Here is a 15,438-nt window from a genome sequence, read left to right on the forward strand (position 1 = left end):
CTGCGTAGTAGGAGCCCGTAATAGTGGCTTCCTTCTCCAAATAGTCCACCATAATAATTCCTTCAGCATCCCAAAAAACGGACGCCATAACCTTCCCTGCTGAGCTTGACACTTTGAATTTCTTCGGCGTCGGTTCGTTGGCTCGTTTCGATGTCATCGGTTGTTGTTTCGTTTCGGGATCAAAGTGGTGGATCCAGGTCTCGTCCATGGTCAAAAAACGTGCCAAAAAATTCTCCTTGTCTGCTTGGAACTTTTCGAGATTTGCTATTCAAATGTCAACTCGTTTCTTCTTTTGCTCATCGGTTAACATTTTTGGCACCCAACGCGCCGAGACCTTTCTCATATGCAATTCTTTTGCAAGGATTCTTTGAATACTGCCATATGAGATCCCTGTGACCTCAGCTACATGCCTGATAGTCACTCTTCGATCGGCCAATACAACTTCTTCAACTTTTTTCACGTTTTCTTCATTGAAGGACGTGGATGGGCGTCCTTCACGATGTTCATCTTCCGTCGATGTTCTTCCCAGCTTAAATTCCTTGGCCCAGCGTGCAACTGTGGAATATGGAGGAGAAGAGACCCCCAATGTTTCCACCAAGTCGCTGTGTATGTCTTTGGTAGTCATTTTTTTCAAGCCGAGGTATTTGATGACAGCTCTGAGCTCGTTTTTTTCCATTTTGATGTTCACTCCTTGGCAGTTCCTATTCAAATGAATGTAGCTCCCGGGAATCGTGGCCTATTTAAGTGATTTTTTTTTTTCCTGGACTAGTGGGTACCTAAGAGAGAAGAAAACATTTTACTTTAATTTCTGTGTGCAATAGAAATAACCGATTATCATTACTTTTGGATCGCCCCTCGTATTTATGTATGTGTGTGTATATGTGTGTGTATATATGTGTGTGTGTGTATATATATATATATATATATATATATATATATATATATATTATGTATGTGTATATATATATATATATTATGTATGTGTATATATTCTATTACATCTGTCACCTGCCCTGAGTGACTGCAGTATTTACGACGCTGCCGAGTGCCTGTACTTAGTTCCATCTGTGATTCTGTGCCTACATTGTCTTTATAAATCTTCCAGGCTGCTTGCAGTGGTGCAAGCAACATGCGGCATGGTTTTGTCATGTTGATAAACTGCTGCTAGGTGTTATAATGCATCTTATTAAAAAAAAAAGATGCCTCCAAAGTTTTTTGTTTTTTTTCTAATTTAGTTTCTCTTGTACTGATGATTTATGACAAAAAAAATAAATAAAAAAATAAAGTAACTTAAGTGGAGAGATTCGGAACTTGAAAACGAATCTCTTCAAGAAGGCTTACAGCCTGCAATGACCCCGCTGTCACCTCACCACCACCGGAACTGCTAGAAACCCCCAACCTACTATCTCCTTCCCCATTACCTGGTAGATTGTAAGCCCACAAGGGCAGGGCCCCTCTCCCCTCTGTACTAGTCTATCATTGTTAGTTTGTTCACTATAATTTGTATTTTGTGTGTAACCCTCTCTCATGTACAGCACCATGGAATCAATAGTGAGCTAAAAATAAGTAACCACAAATGGGGTCCCTCAGACGTGGTGCTCCAGTTGCATTGAGACCGCACAAGTACGAGTATTTTTTTTGGACTAGTTATCCCTTAACACATACACCTTCATCATCCTATGGAATCGGTTCAAGTTTCCTTATACCTTCTTCCTTATACCTTCCCACATCTGTTTCTTCCCTGAGTCCACAAAGTCCACACAGAATGGATTCAGATTCGCTTTGTAAAGCCTTAAAAAGGTCTAATGTGGTAGAGTTTATATTTCTGATAGTAATCTGGTAGGAATTTTTTTTTCCTTTTTAAATTATATAATATCTAACTGCAGAGATGAACCAAAATTGTTTTGCCCGGCAACTGAAAAATTGGAAACTCACACCATTTAAGAAGTATTTGTAATATTTCTCATACACAGTGAAAGATCAAACCTCATGAGAAAGTTAGTTGTTGGAGGTTGTGCATTATGAGTGGTGTATAAACAAGAGGCACCAAAAATATATGAAAGTCTGAGCCTGTCCTTTTCTCATTTTGTGTGCTGCTTCCTAAGCAGTGTACATCTAGCAAGTGTTTTGAGAGATCAGTGGATTTCATGCCCTGTCAGATACTAGAAATAATTTGCGTAGGTGTCTTTTTAAGTAGTACTTTCTGCTGTGACTTCCAGCAGTATTTTTTTTTAAATTAAAATTGATCAGTACTTTAAGGCTTATAATTTGTCTGTTTTCATAGTTTGAGTTTCCGAGATGTGGCAGCTGTAGCCAGGAAGAATGACAACACTGATAAGACATTAAGTAAATTGTCACACAGCATGGACCAGTTTCAGCTCCAGGAGTCCTTGAATTTAAGCAATGAAAATCCGAAACCCACAGATACTAAATCAGATGTGTGGTAAGTACGTAAACGAGGTGTATTTTACAATTTGACGGTAAAAGCATGAGATCTGTGGGAATTATAAGGATGGTCTTTGAAGTGTACGAGCTCATACTTTTACCTGCATTTGTTCTTTATATTTACTATGATGCTGTAGTGAAAGGATTTATGAATGACACTAATAGCAGAACCCTGTTGCTCCCTATACAAGTTACTATTAATTTCCCTGTGCAAAATACTGAAATGGTGAATGTCATTTCAACAAGCTTTGCATACATCAGTAGTACAGGTGACTATAAGAAATTTGGTAATTTATGCTCAGAAAATCTATATTTGTTAAAATAACTCACTCAGATGTCTGATTACAGCTTCCTGTTTTCCCCTCCCCCATGACAGCACACCTTGAGAGAGGATCCGCCCCACCAAGGACAGGAAACCGTCTGAAATAAAAGGGCGGTACCTCTCCCTCGCTTCAGTTGGTTTCCTGTCCTTGATGGGGAACCTGTCTGGAAAGAAGACTTACCTGGGGCTGTCCCGGTGTGGAAGAGCGGGCACTAGCCTGTGCACCGGGTTCAGTATCCCAGAAGCGCCGTCCACAGCTTCCCCTGGGGTCTCTGCGCCGAGCGGGGCGCACGCGGTGAGGCAGGCTCTGTCCTCCCGGAGACCGCGGCGCCGTCCTCCCCCTGCAGTGTGGAATGCTTCCGGGTGTGACGCGCCTGACGTCACGGCGCAGGGCACGCTGGGAGCGGCGCCGATCCAAGATGGCGGCGCCCATCGGAGCGTCCCAGGCCGGTTTTTTTCAACGGAGCTCCGGCCTGAGGAAGGGGGAGGGCCCACAGACCGGAGGAGGCTGGATGGCCCTATATTTAAGGGGGGGGAGCTATCCTGGAAGCGTGGTGCGCTTCTGAGACATGGCTGATCCAGATAGCCAGGAGCAGCAGCTTACCCCCCCACCTCAGCAACAGAAGCAGAGGGATGCATCGTATACAGACAGCCGCTCGAGTAATCGTAGTGGCAGCCGCAGGAGTAAGGCTTCGAGCGCCTCGGGACCATCCAGAATGGAATCATCAGTTCCGCGACAGCCTCCGAATCCGGTACCCGTTTGTGACCTCCGAGGGTGAGTGAGCTTCGTGAATGTCACTGGTTAGTAACGGGAAGTCTCTTATGTGCTTCCTTTTTTTAGGAGCCTAAGAAGAGTAGTGCCAAGCAAAAGCATAGGATGTGTGCCCTTTGCCAAGCTTCTCTCTCAGTAGAGTGGCAGAAACCACTTTGCCAGGGCTGTGTGACCAAAACCATAGCTGAGAATTCCCAGGATTTTGCTGCAAATTTAAAGTCCATAGTACATGCAGAAGTTCAGGGGTCCCTGAAGGGGTTCCTTAGAGGGAAGAAAAGGCCCCGTAGTGAGGTTTCCTCCGTCTCTGATTCCTCCCAGTCCGAGTAGCAGTGGGATTCATCGTCCTCTTCCTCATCGGGGGGCGGTAGACCCTGCTTCCCCATTGAGAATACAGACAGACTGGTTAGGGCAGTAAGATCAACCATGGGTCTGGAGGAAGAGAGAGCATCTAAATCTCGGGAGGACATCATGTTTGCGGGCTTGGGAGAGAGGAAGAGACGCTCATTTCCGGTGAACAGTAAGATTCAGGGCCTCATTGACCGGGAGTGGAGGAGACCTGAGAGATCAGGGGCTTTACCCTCCTTCTCCAAAAGAAGGTACCCCTTCGAAGAGAAGGATGCGGAACCTTGGGATAAGATCCCCAAGGTGGACGGGACTGTGGCAAGGTCATCAAAGAGATCTTCCCTGCCCTTGGAGGACTCTGGCGTCCTAAAAGATGCCCTGGATAAAAGAGCTGACTCCTTCCTGCGCCACACGTGGGAGGCGGCAGCAGGTGGCCTAAAACCAGCGGTGGCTAGCACCTGTGTGGCGAGGTCCTTGATGGTGTGGCTTCAACAGCTGGAAGACCAGCTTAAAGATAAAAAGGTCTCCAGACAGGCAATACTTGCAGAGCTACCTTTAATTCAAACAGCATCTGCCTTCCTGGCCGACTCTTCAGCTGACTCGGTCAGACTGTCAGCTAGGGCAGCGGGACTATCCAACGCAGCCAGGCGGGCCTTGTGGCTCAAGGGTTGCCCAGGCGACCTACCTTCGAAACAGAAACTGCTCCCTCCCGTGTGACGGTAGACTCCTGTTTGGCCAAAAGTTAGAGGACCTGTTAGAAAAAGCAGGCGATAAAACCAAAGGGTTCCCGGGATTTTCGGGGGAACCAAGAAGATTTAGTTTTCGGAGGAGAAAATTTAACCGGGGTCGTCCTCCGGGAGACAAAAAGAAATGGGAAGCCAAGTCCAAAAAAGAATCGGGCTACATGTTTGGAGGACCATCCTCGAGTTCGAAGAGATCCCAATGACGCCAGGCTGGAAGTGGGTGGAAGGCTTTCCCACTTTTTTCCAGCTTGGGACGCGATAACAACAAACCCATGGATTCTGAAAATTATCAGTGGGGGCCTGAAGATCCGGTTCAGCCAGACCCCCTGGCGGACCTTTGTGGTTACCCCCCTACGAAAGGTCCAGGAAGAACAATTAGCCCTGGAAACAGAAGTGTTAGAGTTAGTAGGAAATCAGGTCCTTCTCGAAGTACCAGCAACACAGAGAGGGAGGGGGTTCTATTCCCCACTATTCATGATAAAAAAACCAAACGGGTCCTTAAGGACCATCATCAACCTCAGGAGTCTGAACCAAGTAGTAGAAAACCAGACTTTCAAGATGGAGTCAGTAGGCTCGGCAGTGAAGCTCTTACATCGCAACTGCTTTATGGCTGTAATAGACTTGAAGGACGCATATTATCACGTCCCAATCCATCCGGAGTATCAGAAGTATCTGAGAGTAGCCCTGTTTATTCAGGGGAAGCTGAGGCATTTTCAGTTTGCTGCCCTACCCTTTGGCCTCTCCATTGCCCCGAGAATATTTACGAAACTAATAGCAGAAGTGACAGCCTTCCTACGGATCAAGAATGTAGTGATCGTGCCATATTTAGACGACTTCTTGATAATAGGGAAAACAGAAGCCCACTGCTCCAGTCAGCTCCTAGTGGTCACGGAAGTGTTGCATCAGCTGGGGTGGTTAGTAAATTTCCAAAAATCAAGACTAACCCCCTCCAGTACTCAGACCTTTCTGGGTCTAATCCTAGACTCTCGTCGTCAAACCTGCTTCCTCCCAGAGGACAAAATCTGCAGGTTAATTGCATTAGTCTCGAAGGCCATTCAAGCTCCAGAGATGTCTCTGAGAGAGGCAATGTCCCTCCTGGGTTCTATGACGGCCTGTCTCCCAGCAGTAATGTGGGCCCAGGGGCATATGAGGCGGCTTCAGTGGGAGGTCCTGTCAGCACAGAGGTCCTGCAACGGGCGTTTAGAAGGCAGGCTCTCTCTCTCCCCAGAAGTAGTAGATTCTCTTTCGTGGTGGACAGTCAGGGGAAATCTGACCACAGGCGTTCAATGGTCCAGATCGATAGATCGGGTAGTTACGACCGACGCAAGCAGTTCCGGATGGGGGGGTCATCTGGCAGAACTCTCAATACAGGGTCACTGGGCTTACCACGAGAGGGGATCATCCTCAAACTTAAAGGAACTTTGGGCAGTAGAAAGATCCCTCAGGGGCTTCCTCCCTCACATCCAAAATCACCATGTCCAGGTCAGGTCCGACAACCGGACCGCAGTAGCCTATGTGAATCACCAAGGAGGGACAAGGTCACGCCCTCTGATGGTGGTGGCAGACAGGATCCTTGGTCTAGCAGAGCGAAACCTCCTATCCCTCAGCGCCCTTCACATAAAGGGGATAGAAAACGTGAAGGCAGATTTTCTAAGCCGCCATACCCTAAGACAGGGGGAGTGGGGGTTGAACCCGGAGGTCTTCCATCAGATTGTCCAGTTATGGGGGCAGCCAGACATAGACCTGTTCGCCACAAGGGCAAACAGAAAGGTGCAGAGATTTTGCTCCCTAAATCCGGCAGAAAATCCCCATGCCATAGATGCCCTCCAGATTCCTTGGGGGTTCAGGAAGGCCTATGCCTTTCCGCCATTAGTGATGATTCCAGTAGTGGTGAGGAAGATCCGGGAGGAAGGCGCCAGGGTGATTTTGATAGCCCCTTTTTGGCCCAAGAGGCCTTGGTTCTCTCTGCTTCGGCTAATGTCGGTGTCAGATCCCTGGATTCTACCAGAGAGGCCGGACCTTCTCATGCAGGGACCAGTATTCCATGCCCAGGCCAGGGGGTTCCATCTTTCGGCATGGAATTTGAGAGGTCGCTATTGAGTAGCAAGGGGTTTTCACCAGGCTTAGTTTCTACTTTATTGGGGAGCAGAAAACCGATTACAACTAAGATTTATAGCAGGGTGTGGGGTAAATTCCTAGAGTTTATAGATATTCCGCTATCGAGCAAACCTCCGATCAGAGGGATCCTGGAATTTCTGCAAAAGGGGCGGGACCTGGGTCTAGCTACAGGGACCCTTAAGGTTCAAGTTTCAGCTTTGGGAGCACTCTACAATTGTAATCTGGCTGGGAATAGGTGGATCTCGAGGTTTATCAAGTCCTGTGCCAGAGCTGGACCGGTTAGGTCCATGGGTGTTCCTCCTTGGGACCTGAATTTAGTCTTGAACGCTCTTACTAGTGAACCATTCGAACCCCTACACAAGGTTTCTCCAAAAATTCTCACCCTTAAGACCATCCTTCTAGTGGCCTTAACATCAGCCCGTAGGGTGGGGGATCTGCAGGCCCTCTCGGTTAATCCTCCTTACACACAAATCTTTGAGGATAGGGTCACCTTGCGGCCAGATCCAGCATACCTTCCCAAGGTGGTATCTAGATTTCACCGTAGTCAGGAGATTGTGCTACCCTCGTTCTGCAGCAATCCCAAGAACCCAGGGGAAGTCAGGTTCCATAGCCTAGATGTTAGGAGGTCCCTGCTACAGTACATTCACATGACTAGTCTGTGGAGGAAAGACTGTTCTCTGTTCCTGGCCTTTCAAGGGTGTAGGAAAGGTCATGGGGTGTCCAAGGGTACCATCTCTAGGTGGCTCAGGGAGGCCATTTGCTTAGCCTATACGTCCACAGGGGTTCCAGGCCCGGACAATGTGAGGGCTCATTCCACCAGAGCCGTTGCAACCTCCTGGGCAGAGAGAGCAGACGTCTCGATCGAGCAGATATGTAGGGCTGCTACTTGGTCTACACCATCCACCTTCTTTAAGCACTATCGGTTGGATCTATCCTCTTCTGATCTCACCTTTGGGAGAAGGGTACTTCAGGCGGTGGTCCCTCCCTAGGGTGCTCATAAATTCTCCAAAATTCTCTCAAGGTGTGCTGTCATGGGGGAGGGGAAAACACCAAGGTTACTTACCGGTAGCCGGTTTTTCCTGAGCCCATGACAGCACCCGTAGTTTCCCCCCCTTATTTTTTCTATGTTTCTCACACCCTGGTGTGCACTGTGTGGGGTGGTGTGTATATGTATATTGTGGTGTTGGTTATGTGCCTAACCTGTTTAGGGAGGTCCTCTCAATGCTCTGTAAACAACTGAAGCGAGGGAGAGGTACCGCCCTTTTATTTCAGACGGTTTCCTGTCCTTGGTGGGGCGGATCCTCTCTCAAGGTGTGCTGTCATGGGCTCAGGAAAAACCGGCTACCGGTAAGTAACCTTGGTGTTTTAAGTCTATAAAGGGAAAACCATAGAGTTGAAAGATGCTACTGCTTTGCAGTGTTCATCTGCTCAGTACTGCTGTATAATTGTCCTGCATGTTGCTGCTTCTCAACATATGCTACATGGAAACGAAAGTAAAAATGCCTGAAGTTTCTGCGAACTATGTTGGGAAGCATCATAGCATCTAGTTTCCACCCAGTGGCTCAGCGCCAGCTGAAAATTGTTTGAGAGATTCGGCAGGGCAATAATGGTGAAAAATATAGGATACAAGCCGTATAATGGCCAAAAATCGTGTTATTCCTCATGCACAAAGTAAACAGGTTATCTTGATCGTGTCTACGACTAAAGAGGGAAAAAAAACTACCCTTTATAGGGCAACTCCATGGGATGAGCTTATGTACAACTTTAATGCTCCCTCCACTAACCCGTCCCAGAGTTGTGCTCAACTTTGTGTTTAAGAACACACCAGCTTCAGCTGTTGACCTCGCTTTGCAGACAAAGCTTTATTTACCCTTCTTCTCAAACAAAGGACCATTTTGTAAGATGTTAATGCAATTGGTATAGAAAAGAACTGATCTAGATGGATAAAGAAAAGGCAGTTTGCCCCCTTTACAACTCAAGGTGGTTTGCAGGTTAATGACCAGGCCAATTTTTACAATTCTGACCACTGTCACTTTATGAGGTAATTACTCTGGAACGCTTCAACGGATCCCCCTGATTCTGAGATTGTTTTTTTCGTGACATATTGTACTTCATGATTCTGGTAAAATTTCTTCGATATCACTTACGTTTATTTGTGATAAAAAAACAGAAATTTGGCGAAAATTTTGCAATTTTCAAAATTTTTATTTTTATGCCCTTAAATCAGAGAGATGTCACACGAAATAGTTAATAAATAACATTTCCCACATGTCTACTTTACATCAGTACAATTTTGGAACCAAAATTTTTTTATTAGGGAGCTATAATGGTTAAAAGTTGACCAGCAATTTCTAATTTTTCCAACAAAATTTACAAAACCATTTTTTAGGGACCACATCATATTTGAAGCCACTTTGAGGGGTCTTTATGACAGAAAATACCCAAAAGTGACACCATTCTAAAAACTGCACCCCTCAAGGTGCTCAAAACCACATTCAAGAAATGTATTAACCCTTCAGGTGCTCCACAGGAATTTTTGAAATGTGGAAGAAAAAAAATGAACATTGAACTTTTTTCACAAAAATGTTAATTTAGACCCAATTTTTTTTATTTTCGCAGGGGTAACAGGAAAAAATGGACCCCAAAATTTGTTGTGCAATTTCCCCTGAGCACGCAGATACCCCATATGTGGGGAAAAAACACTGTTTGGGCACACGGCAGGGTTCGGAAGGGAAGGAGCGCCATTTAACTTTTTGAATGTAAAATTTGCTTCAATAATTAGCAGACGCCATGTTGCATTTGGGAAGCCCTTGATGTTCCTAAACTGTGGAAACCCCCCACAAGTGACACCATCTTGGAAACTAGACCCCTCAGGGAACTTATCTAGATGTGTGGTGAGCACCTTGAACCCCCAGGTGCTTCACAGAAGTTTAGAGCATTGAGCCGTAAAAATAAAATTTTCACATTTTTCCCACAAAAATGTTTTTCAGCCCCCAATTTTGCATTTTCATAAGGGTAACAGGAGAAATTGTACCATGCAATTTGTTGTGCAATTTCTCCTGAGTAAGCAGATACCCCCATATGTGGGGGAAAACCACTGTTTGGGCGCACGGAAGGGAAGGAGCGCCATTTGACTTTTTGATTGTAAAATTTGCTTGAATAATTAGCTGACGCCATATTGAGTTTGGAGAGCCCCTGATGTGCCTAAACAGTGGAAACCCCCCACAAGTGACACCATTTTGGAAACTAAACCCCTCCAGGATTTTATCAAGGGGTATAGTGAACATTTTGAACCCAGAGGTACGACATAGAATTTGATAACACTAGGTCATCATATTGAATAAGTTGTCATTAGTCTTGAGTGCTCAAGTGCTCACTACTTGAGTTTGCATTGGGTACTCAAGTATGCACCATGTATCGCAGGTGCTCAAGTCCCCGCCCACATGTTTCACGGTTATTAGACACCCAAAAAAAAACCATGCAGGGACCCCTCGTGCGTGGCAGGCAATCCCCGCGAGTTTTATTTGGCCACGAAGCATTTGGGGCGGAGACTCCTCGAGCATATCACTCAAGCACCCGTGATACTCTGTGCATACCAGAGCACCCGATGCACACTCAAGTAGCGAGCACTTGCGCTCAACACTTATGTAGAGGTTGTCATGATTACCTCAGGTTGCTATGACAACGATCGAGCCCTTGCGATAATGTTGCAGGGGTGTGAATCGGAAGGGACAAGGATTCCCCTCCCTTTCCCAGCCTTCTAAATGGTGCGATAGATATTGATCCTGGCATTTAGGAGGTTAAAATGCCCGGGGCAGTGATAACCCGGTCTCCACTTTAACTTAAGCCGAGCTCCCGGTGGCGGATCACACGGGCACGCTCCTCCTATGTCAAAGTTCGAGAACTCTATCCGACCGTGACATATGAGTACGTCAAAGGCCGCCATGAAGGGGTTAAAAAGACGGACAGTTCGGGATCATAGGCTAGACTGCATCCACAGTGCCTCCATCTACCTCATTATTTGGAATCTACTGCTGGGGGTTCTGTCTGAATCATGTATTTCAGAGATTTACACAGAAACCCCAATGTCAGCACTCAGCGCAGAGTTCAGGATAAATGCGAGCTGAGCCTTACTGTGATCTTTGGGAGGCAGAATGAACAAATCAACAGCCGGTGAAGAATTGGTTTTATTTATTTTTTACCCCTTTCCTCTTGCAATATACAGTACAGACCAAAAGTTTGGACACACCTTCTCATTTAAAGATTTTTCTGTATTTTCATGACTATGAAAATTGTACATTCACACTGAAGGCATCAAAACTATGAATTAACACATGTGGAATTATATACTTAACAAAAAAGTGTGAAACAACTGAAAATAGGTCTTATATTCTAGGTTCTTCAAAGTAGCCACCTTTTGCTTTGATGACTGCTTTGCACACTCTTGGCATTCTCTTGATGAGCTTCAAGAGGTAGTCACCGGAAATGGTTTTCACTTCACAGGTGTGCCCTGTCAGGTTTAATAAGTGTGAATGTACAATTTTCATAGTCATGAAAATACAGAAAAATCTTTAAATGAGAAGGTGTGTCCAAACTTTTGGTCTGTACTGTATATGTCAAAAATGCCAGTGAAATCTCCTCCTTGTCCTGCAAAAGATGAGCCTTGATATAACTTTGTCTATTGCTAAATTGAGTCTTGAAATATGGACACCTAAAATCTTTTTCTTTTTGTATAAAAATAGTAAAATGTAAACAGATTTTGTATAATTATCTGATCGACCTGCAGAATAACATTACTGTATCATACTGATGAGGACACTTTGTTTTTTGTTTTTTTGTTTTCTTTAAAAAGTATGGATAAAATAATTTCCAGAATTGTTTTCTATTCATTCTAAAGAAAAAAAGCTTTGACCTAAATGCTCAAAATGGGCCTGTCCTTAAGGGATTAAACAACTTTTTTTTCTCTCTTCTATTTCAATTCTTTAGGACCGTAAACTCTGAAAGAATGTCAAAAGACTCGAATTCAAGGAGGATAAGTTTTTTGGATGCTTTGTTTAATAATTCAGCATTTGAACATGTGGGCAATAAGTATGACTTTAAAACAGCAAAACTACTTTTTCTCTTGCAACAGAATTTACAGAATCTCTTAGTAGTTTGTTGACCACAAACCATGACCAGTTGTGGAGTAACAAGGAGCCTGTTGTATCTACTTTTTTTTTTTTCTAGCTACTAATGTGTAGTTGCTTCTTAGTTTTCCCAGATGCTTTTCTGTCTCTAAAGTTTTAGCTACATCATAAAGGAAACCTCTCAAACATTTATCCCCTCTCCCAAACCATTGACACTGTAGTCCTTTTGGCTTCTCGCTTAAAGTGTTGCTTCAGCAGTGAGAAATTGTGTTTTTGAAGCTGTCTGGAAGTGTGTTGGGCTGTGACGATGTACATACAGCTCTTTAGCTTCCATTGCACTTTTCCTGAACTAGCAGCACCCTTCCTTGGCTGATAGACAGGTATTTTGATCTGATACACTAGTCACCAACCTGTCAATTAGCCAGGTGTTAGTGCTGTTAGCCAGTGAGTACAGTGGAGACTGAGTTGTAAGTGCATCGTCACACCCCATGCACTTCCAGAATAAACTCTTCCTGCTGAAGCAGCACTTTGGGGTCATAACTGGATCCACTGGTTTATCTTTGTAAGGCTTCGTGTCCACTATGCTTTTTTCAAGCGTGTTTGCCGCGGAATTTCCGCAGCGAAAACGCTTGGTAATACGTGCCCCATGGTCCCCAATGATAATCGCATGTGCTGTGCACATGCTGCGGAAGTTTCCGCTGCAGATTATCATTGCGGAAAAATACGCAGCATGTCCATTAATTTTGCGGACACACAGTGTAATTGCCATCATTGACTTGCATTGAATTGCTTAATATCCGCATGACTACATGTGCACATGCAGATGTTAAGTGATTCAATGTACGGATGGTACCCGCGTCTGGAGAAGAGGAGACTCTCCTCCAGACCCGGGTACCATAGTACCTGTAAAAAAAAGAATTTAAAATAAAAAAATAAACATTATACTTTCCAATGTCCCTCGGTCTCCTGTACGATGCGTCCGGTCTCTTGTACAGCTCGCGGTGGTTTAAAAGGACCTGCGGTGACGTCATTTAGTCATGTGACGGGTCACGTGACCGCCGACGTTACCGCAGCTCCTTTTAGACCACCGCGAGCTGAACAAGAGACCGGACGCACCGAAGAAAAGACTGGGGGCCACTGGAAGATAAGTATAATGTTTATTTTTTACCATTTCATTCTTTTTTTTTTAACTATTACTTGGTCACACTATATAAATCCATGCCGGTTGCATGGATTTATATAGTGTGACCAAGTTGTCAAGCACTTTCCAAGTGATGCTAAAATTGCTTGGAAAAGCGCTTGATAAACCTGCATGCAGAAATGCATGCAAAAACTCTTGACAAACGCTTCTACCTGGCAGGAAAAACGCATGTAAAATCCGCATGCGTTTTTCCTGCCAGGGAGATGTGGAAAAAATCTGCAGCATTTCTGCATAGTGGGCACTTAACCTAAGGGTTACACAGTCTTATTAATGGTTTGGGGAATTTAAAGTTTCTGACATGTTCCCTTTTAAAAGGGTATTCCCATCTCCAAGATCTTATCCCAATATATAGTAGGTGTAATAATAATAATATCAGAAATATCTCCAATTATAAATGTAGTATAGTATTTTTGATTCACGATCTCTCTTTCCTCATGTGCAGGCATTGCAGGACCTTGGGTATCCATGGTTACGACTAGGGTTGAGCGAGTATGTTCTGTCTGAGTATGCTCGGGCCGAGCTCCGAGTATTTATAGCTGCTCGGTGATAAGGTTAAATCGCTCCCTGTGCATGATTTGCGACTGTTTGACAGCTTTATTACATGTGAGGAATGTGTAAGAAATAGACATTCCTCACATGTAATAAAGCTGTCAAACAGTCGCAAATCATGCACAGGGAGCGATTTAACCTAATCACCGAGCAGCTATAAATACTCGGAGCTCGGCCCGAGCATACTCGGCGAAAAGGTTAATAGAACATACTCGCTCAACACTAGTTACCACCACTATGAACTAGCTAACTAACTGTGACTTTATCAGTGGACGTAACCATGGATACCCAAGGTCCTGCAATGCAGGAAAGAGACATAGCCAATCAAAAAACTATACTACATTTCTAATTGGAGATATTTGCTAATATTACTCTTATTACACCTACTACACATTGGGATAGGATCTTGGAGATGGGAATATCCCTTTAAGGAGACAGACTGGCTATGCTTATGGGGAAAAGTTACATTAAACATGTTGTATGCTTCTCAGGCAGAATGTTATAAATCAGAAGGAGCTGAGCAGATTGATTGTATAGGTTTGTAATAACTTATTCACTATATTTCAATCACTACTGCTGAACTTTGCTTTGACATTCCTGACAGAGCCTTAAAGGGGTTGGCCACTACTCTACAAGTCCCTTTCATGTGATCTAACTGCCATAGATAAGCACTTCATTAAATACCATGCACTGCCAAATACTTCTGCAACCTGAGTTGCTCTCCTGGTCACATGAGCACTGGATGATAATCTCCTGGTTTCCTGTGATGTCACATCAAAATCACCTTAAATTCTGAGCTTTGGCAACTGACAGGTGGGCATGACTTGCTGCATGGGTGGGCATTTCCATTCAGCAGAGCTCTCATGTTCCTGTTGTGCATGCTGATGCAGACATGGCTCTCCCTCCAGACCCCTTTATCTGTGTGTGAGTGTGTGTGCGCATGCGTGTATGTATGTATGTATATATGTGTATATCACCTGACGTGCTTAACACGTCACTCACCGCAAGGAGAAATATTACCCCTAGATATATACATGTACACACACTGCTGTATACCCTGCGTACTTATATATATACTGCTGTATACTCTTATATGAATATTCATTTCCCTTTCCCTATTGAATTCATACCTTCTATCATTCTGTCTAACCATCTGTCTATCCAAACTATCCATTCTATCTAATCAATCTCTCAATATGATGTTTTCTATTCTGTCTCTTATCTCTATCTCTTCCAATTAATGTGGGGAGTAGGGGGTGATTTTTGTCAGGGTTGCTGTGCTGGGGAGTTGTGCATTGCTTTTATTCCCTGTAGGTGTGTCCTGTACATCAGATTGTAGGGTTGTGTGTGATGCTGGCGGAGGAGTTTTATTGGTATTACCAGGGGGTGTGCTCACTGCTAGCTTGCAGCCCAGCACATAAGGGATGATGGGAAATATAGTAAGCAGAAGGAAGCAGAGGAGTCTGACTAGTGATCGCTATGACAGCCGAGCTGGTACCAGAGCACAGGAGGCGAAGCAGAAAGGCATAAAACATGAAACTTGTCAGGGAAGGTATGTGGTAATCTTTAGGGGCGTTATTGCCAGGGATCTTTTTTTCTGGCACTTTGTACATCATAAGTGTTAAATTAAGGTCAACAAGATTTACATTAATGAAGGTATCAAAAATTGGTGAAAACTTTTTTTTAAAAAAAGTGAAATTTCCAAACTTAAAATTTCTGCGCCCTTATATACAGTATGTCATGTCACACAAAATGATTAAGAAGTAACACTTCCTATATGTCCAGTTTACATGTTTTAAATGAGCTATTCGCAGTTTCAT

General features: G+C 44.4%; 1 protein-coding gene across 7 annotated transcripts in view; it reads left to right on the forward strand.

Moving 5' to 3' along the window:
* Positions 1 to 15,438, forward strand: part of CENPC (centromere protein C) — a 267,360-nt gene that overhangs the window by 43,450 nt on the left and 208,472 nt on the right. For all 7 annotated transcript variants that reach the window (XM_073637041.1, XM_073637044.1, XM_073637043.1 and 4 more), the window contains 2 exons: positions 2,285 to 2,443; positions 11,729 to 11,830. In XM_073637041.1, coding sequence (XP_073493142.1) covers positions 2,285 to 2,443; positions 11,729 to 11,830 — 261 coding nt within the window. The remainder of the gene's footprint in view (positions 1 to 2,284; positions 2,444 to 11,728; positions 11,831 to 15,438) is intronic.

Source organism: Phyllobates terribilis, unplaced genomic scaffold (genome assembly GCF_046119375.1).
Source record: "Phyllobates terribilis strain yellow unplaced genomic scaffold, ASM4611937v1 Scaffold_1__5_contigs__length_1240528914, whole genome shotgun sequence".
NCBI lineage: Eukaryota > Metazoa > Chordata > Amphibia > Anura > Dendrobatidae > Phyllobates > Phyllobates terribilis.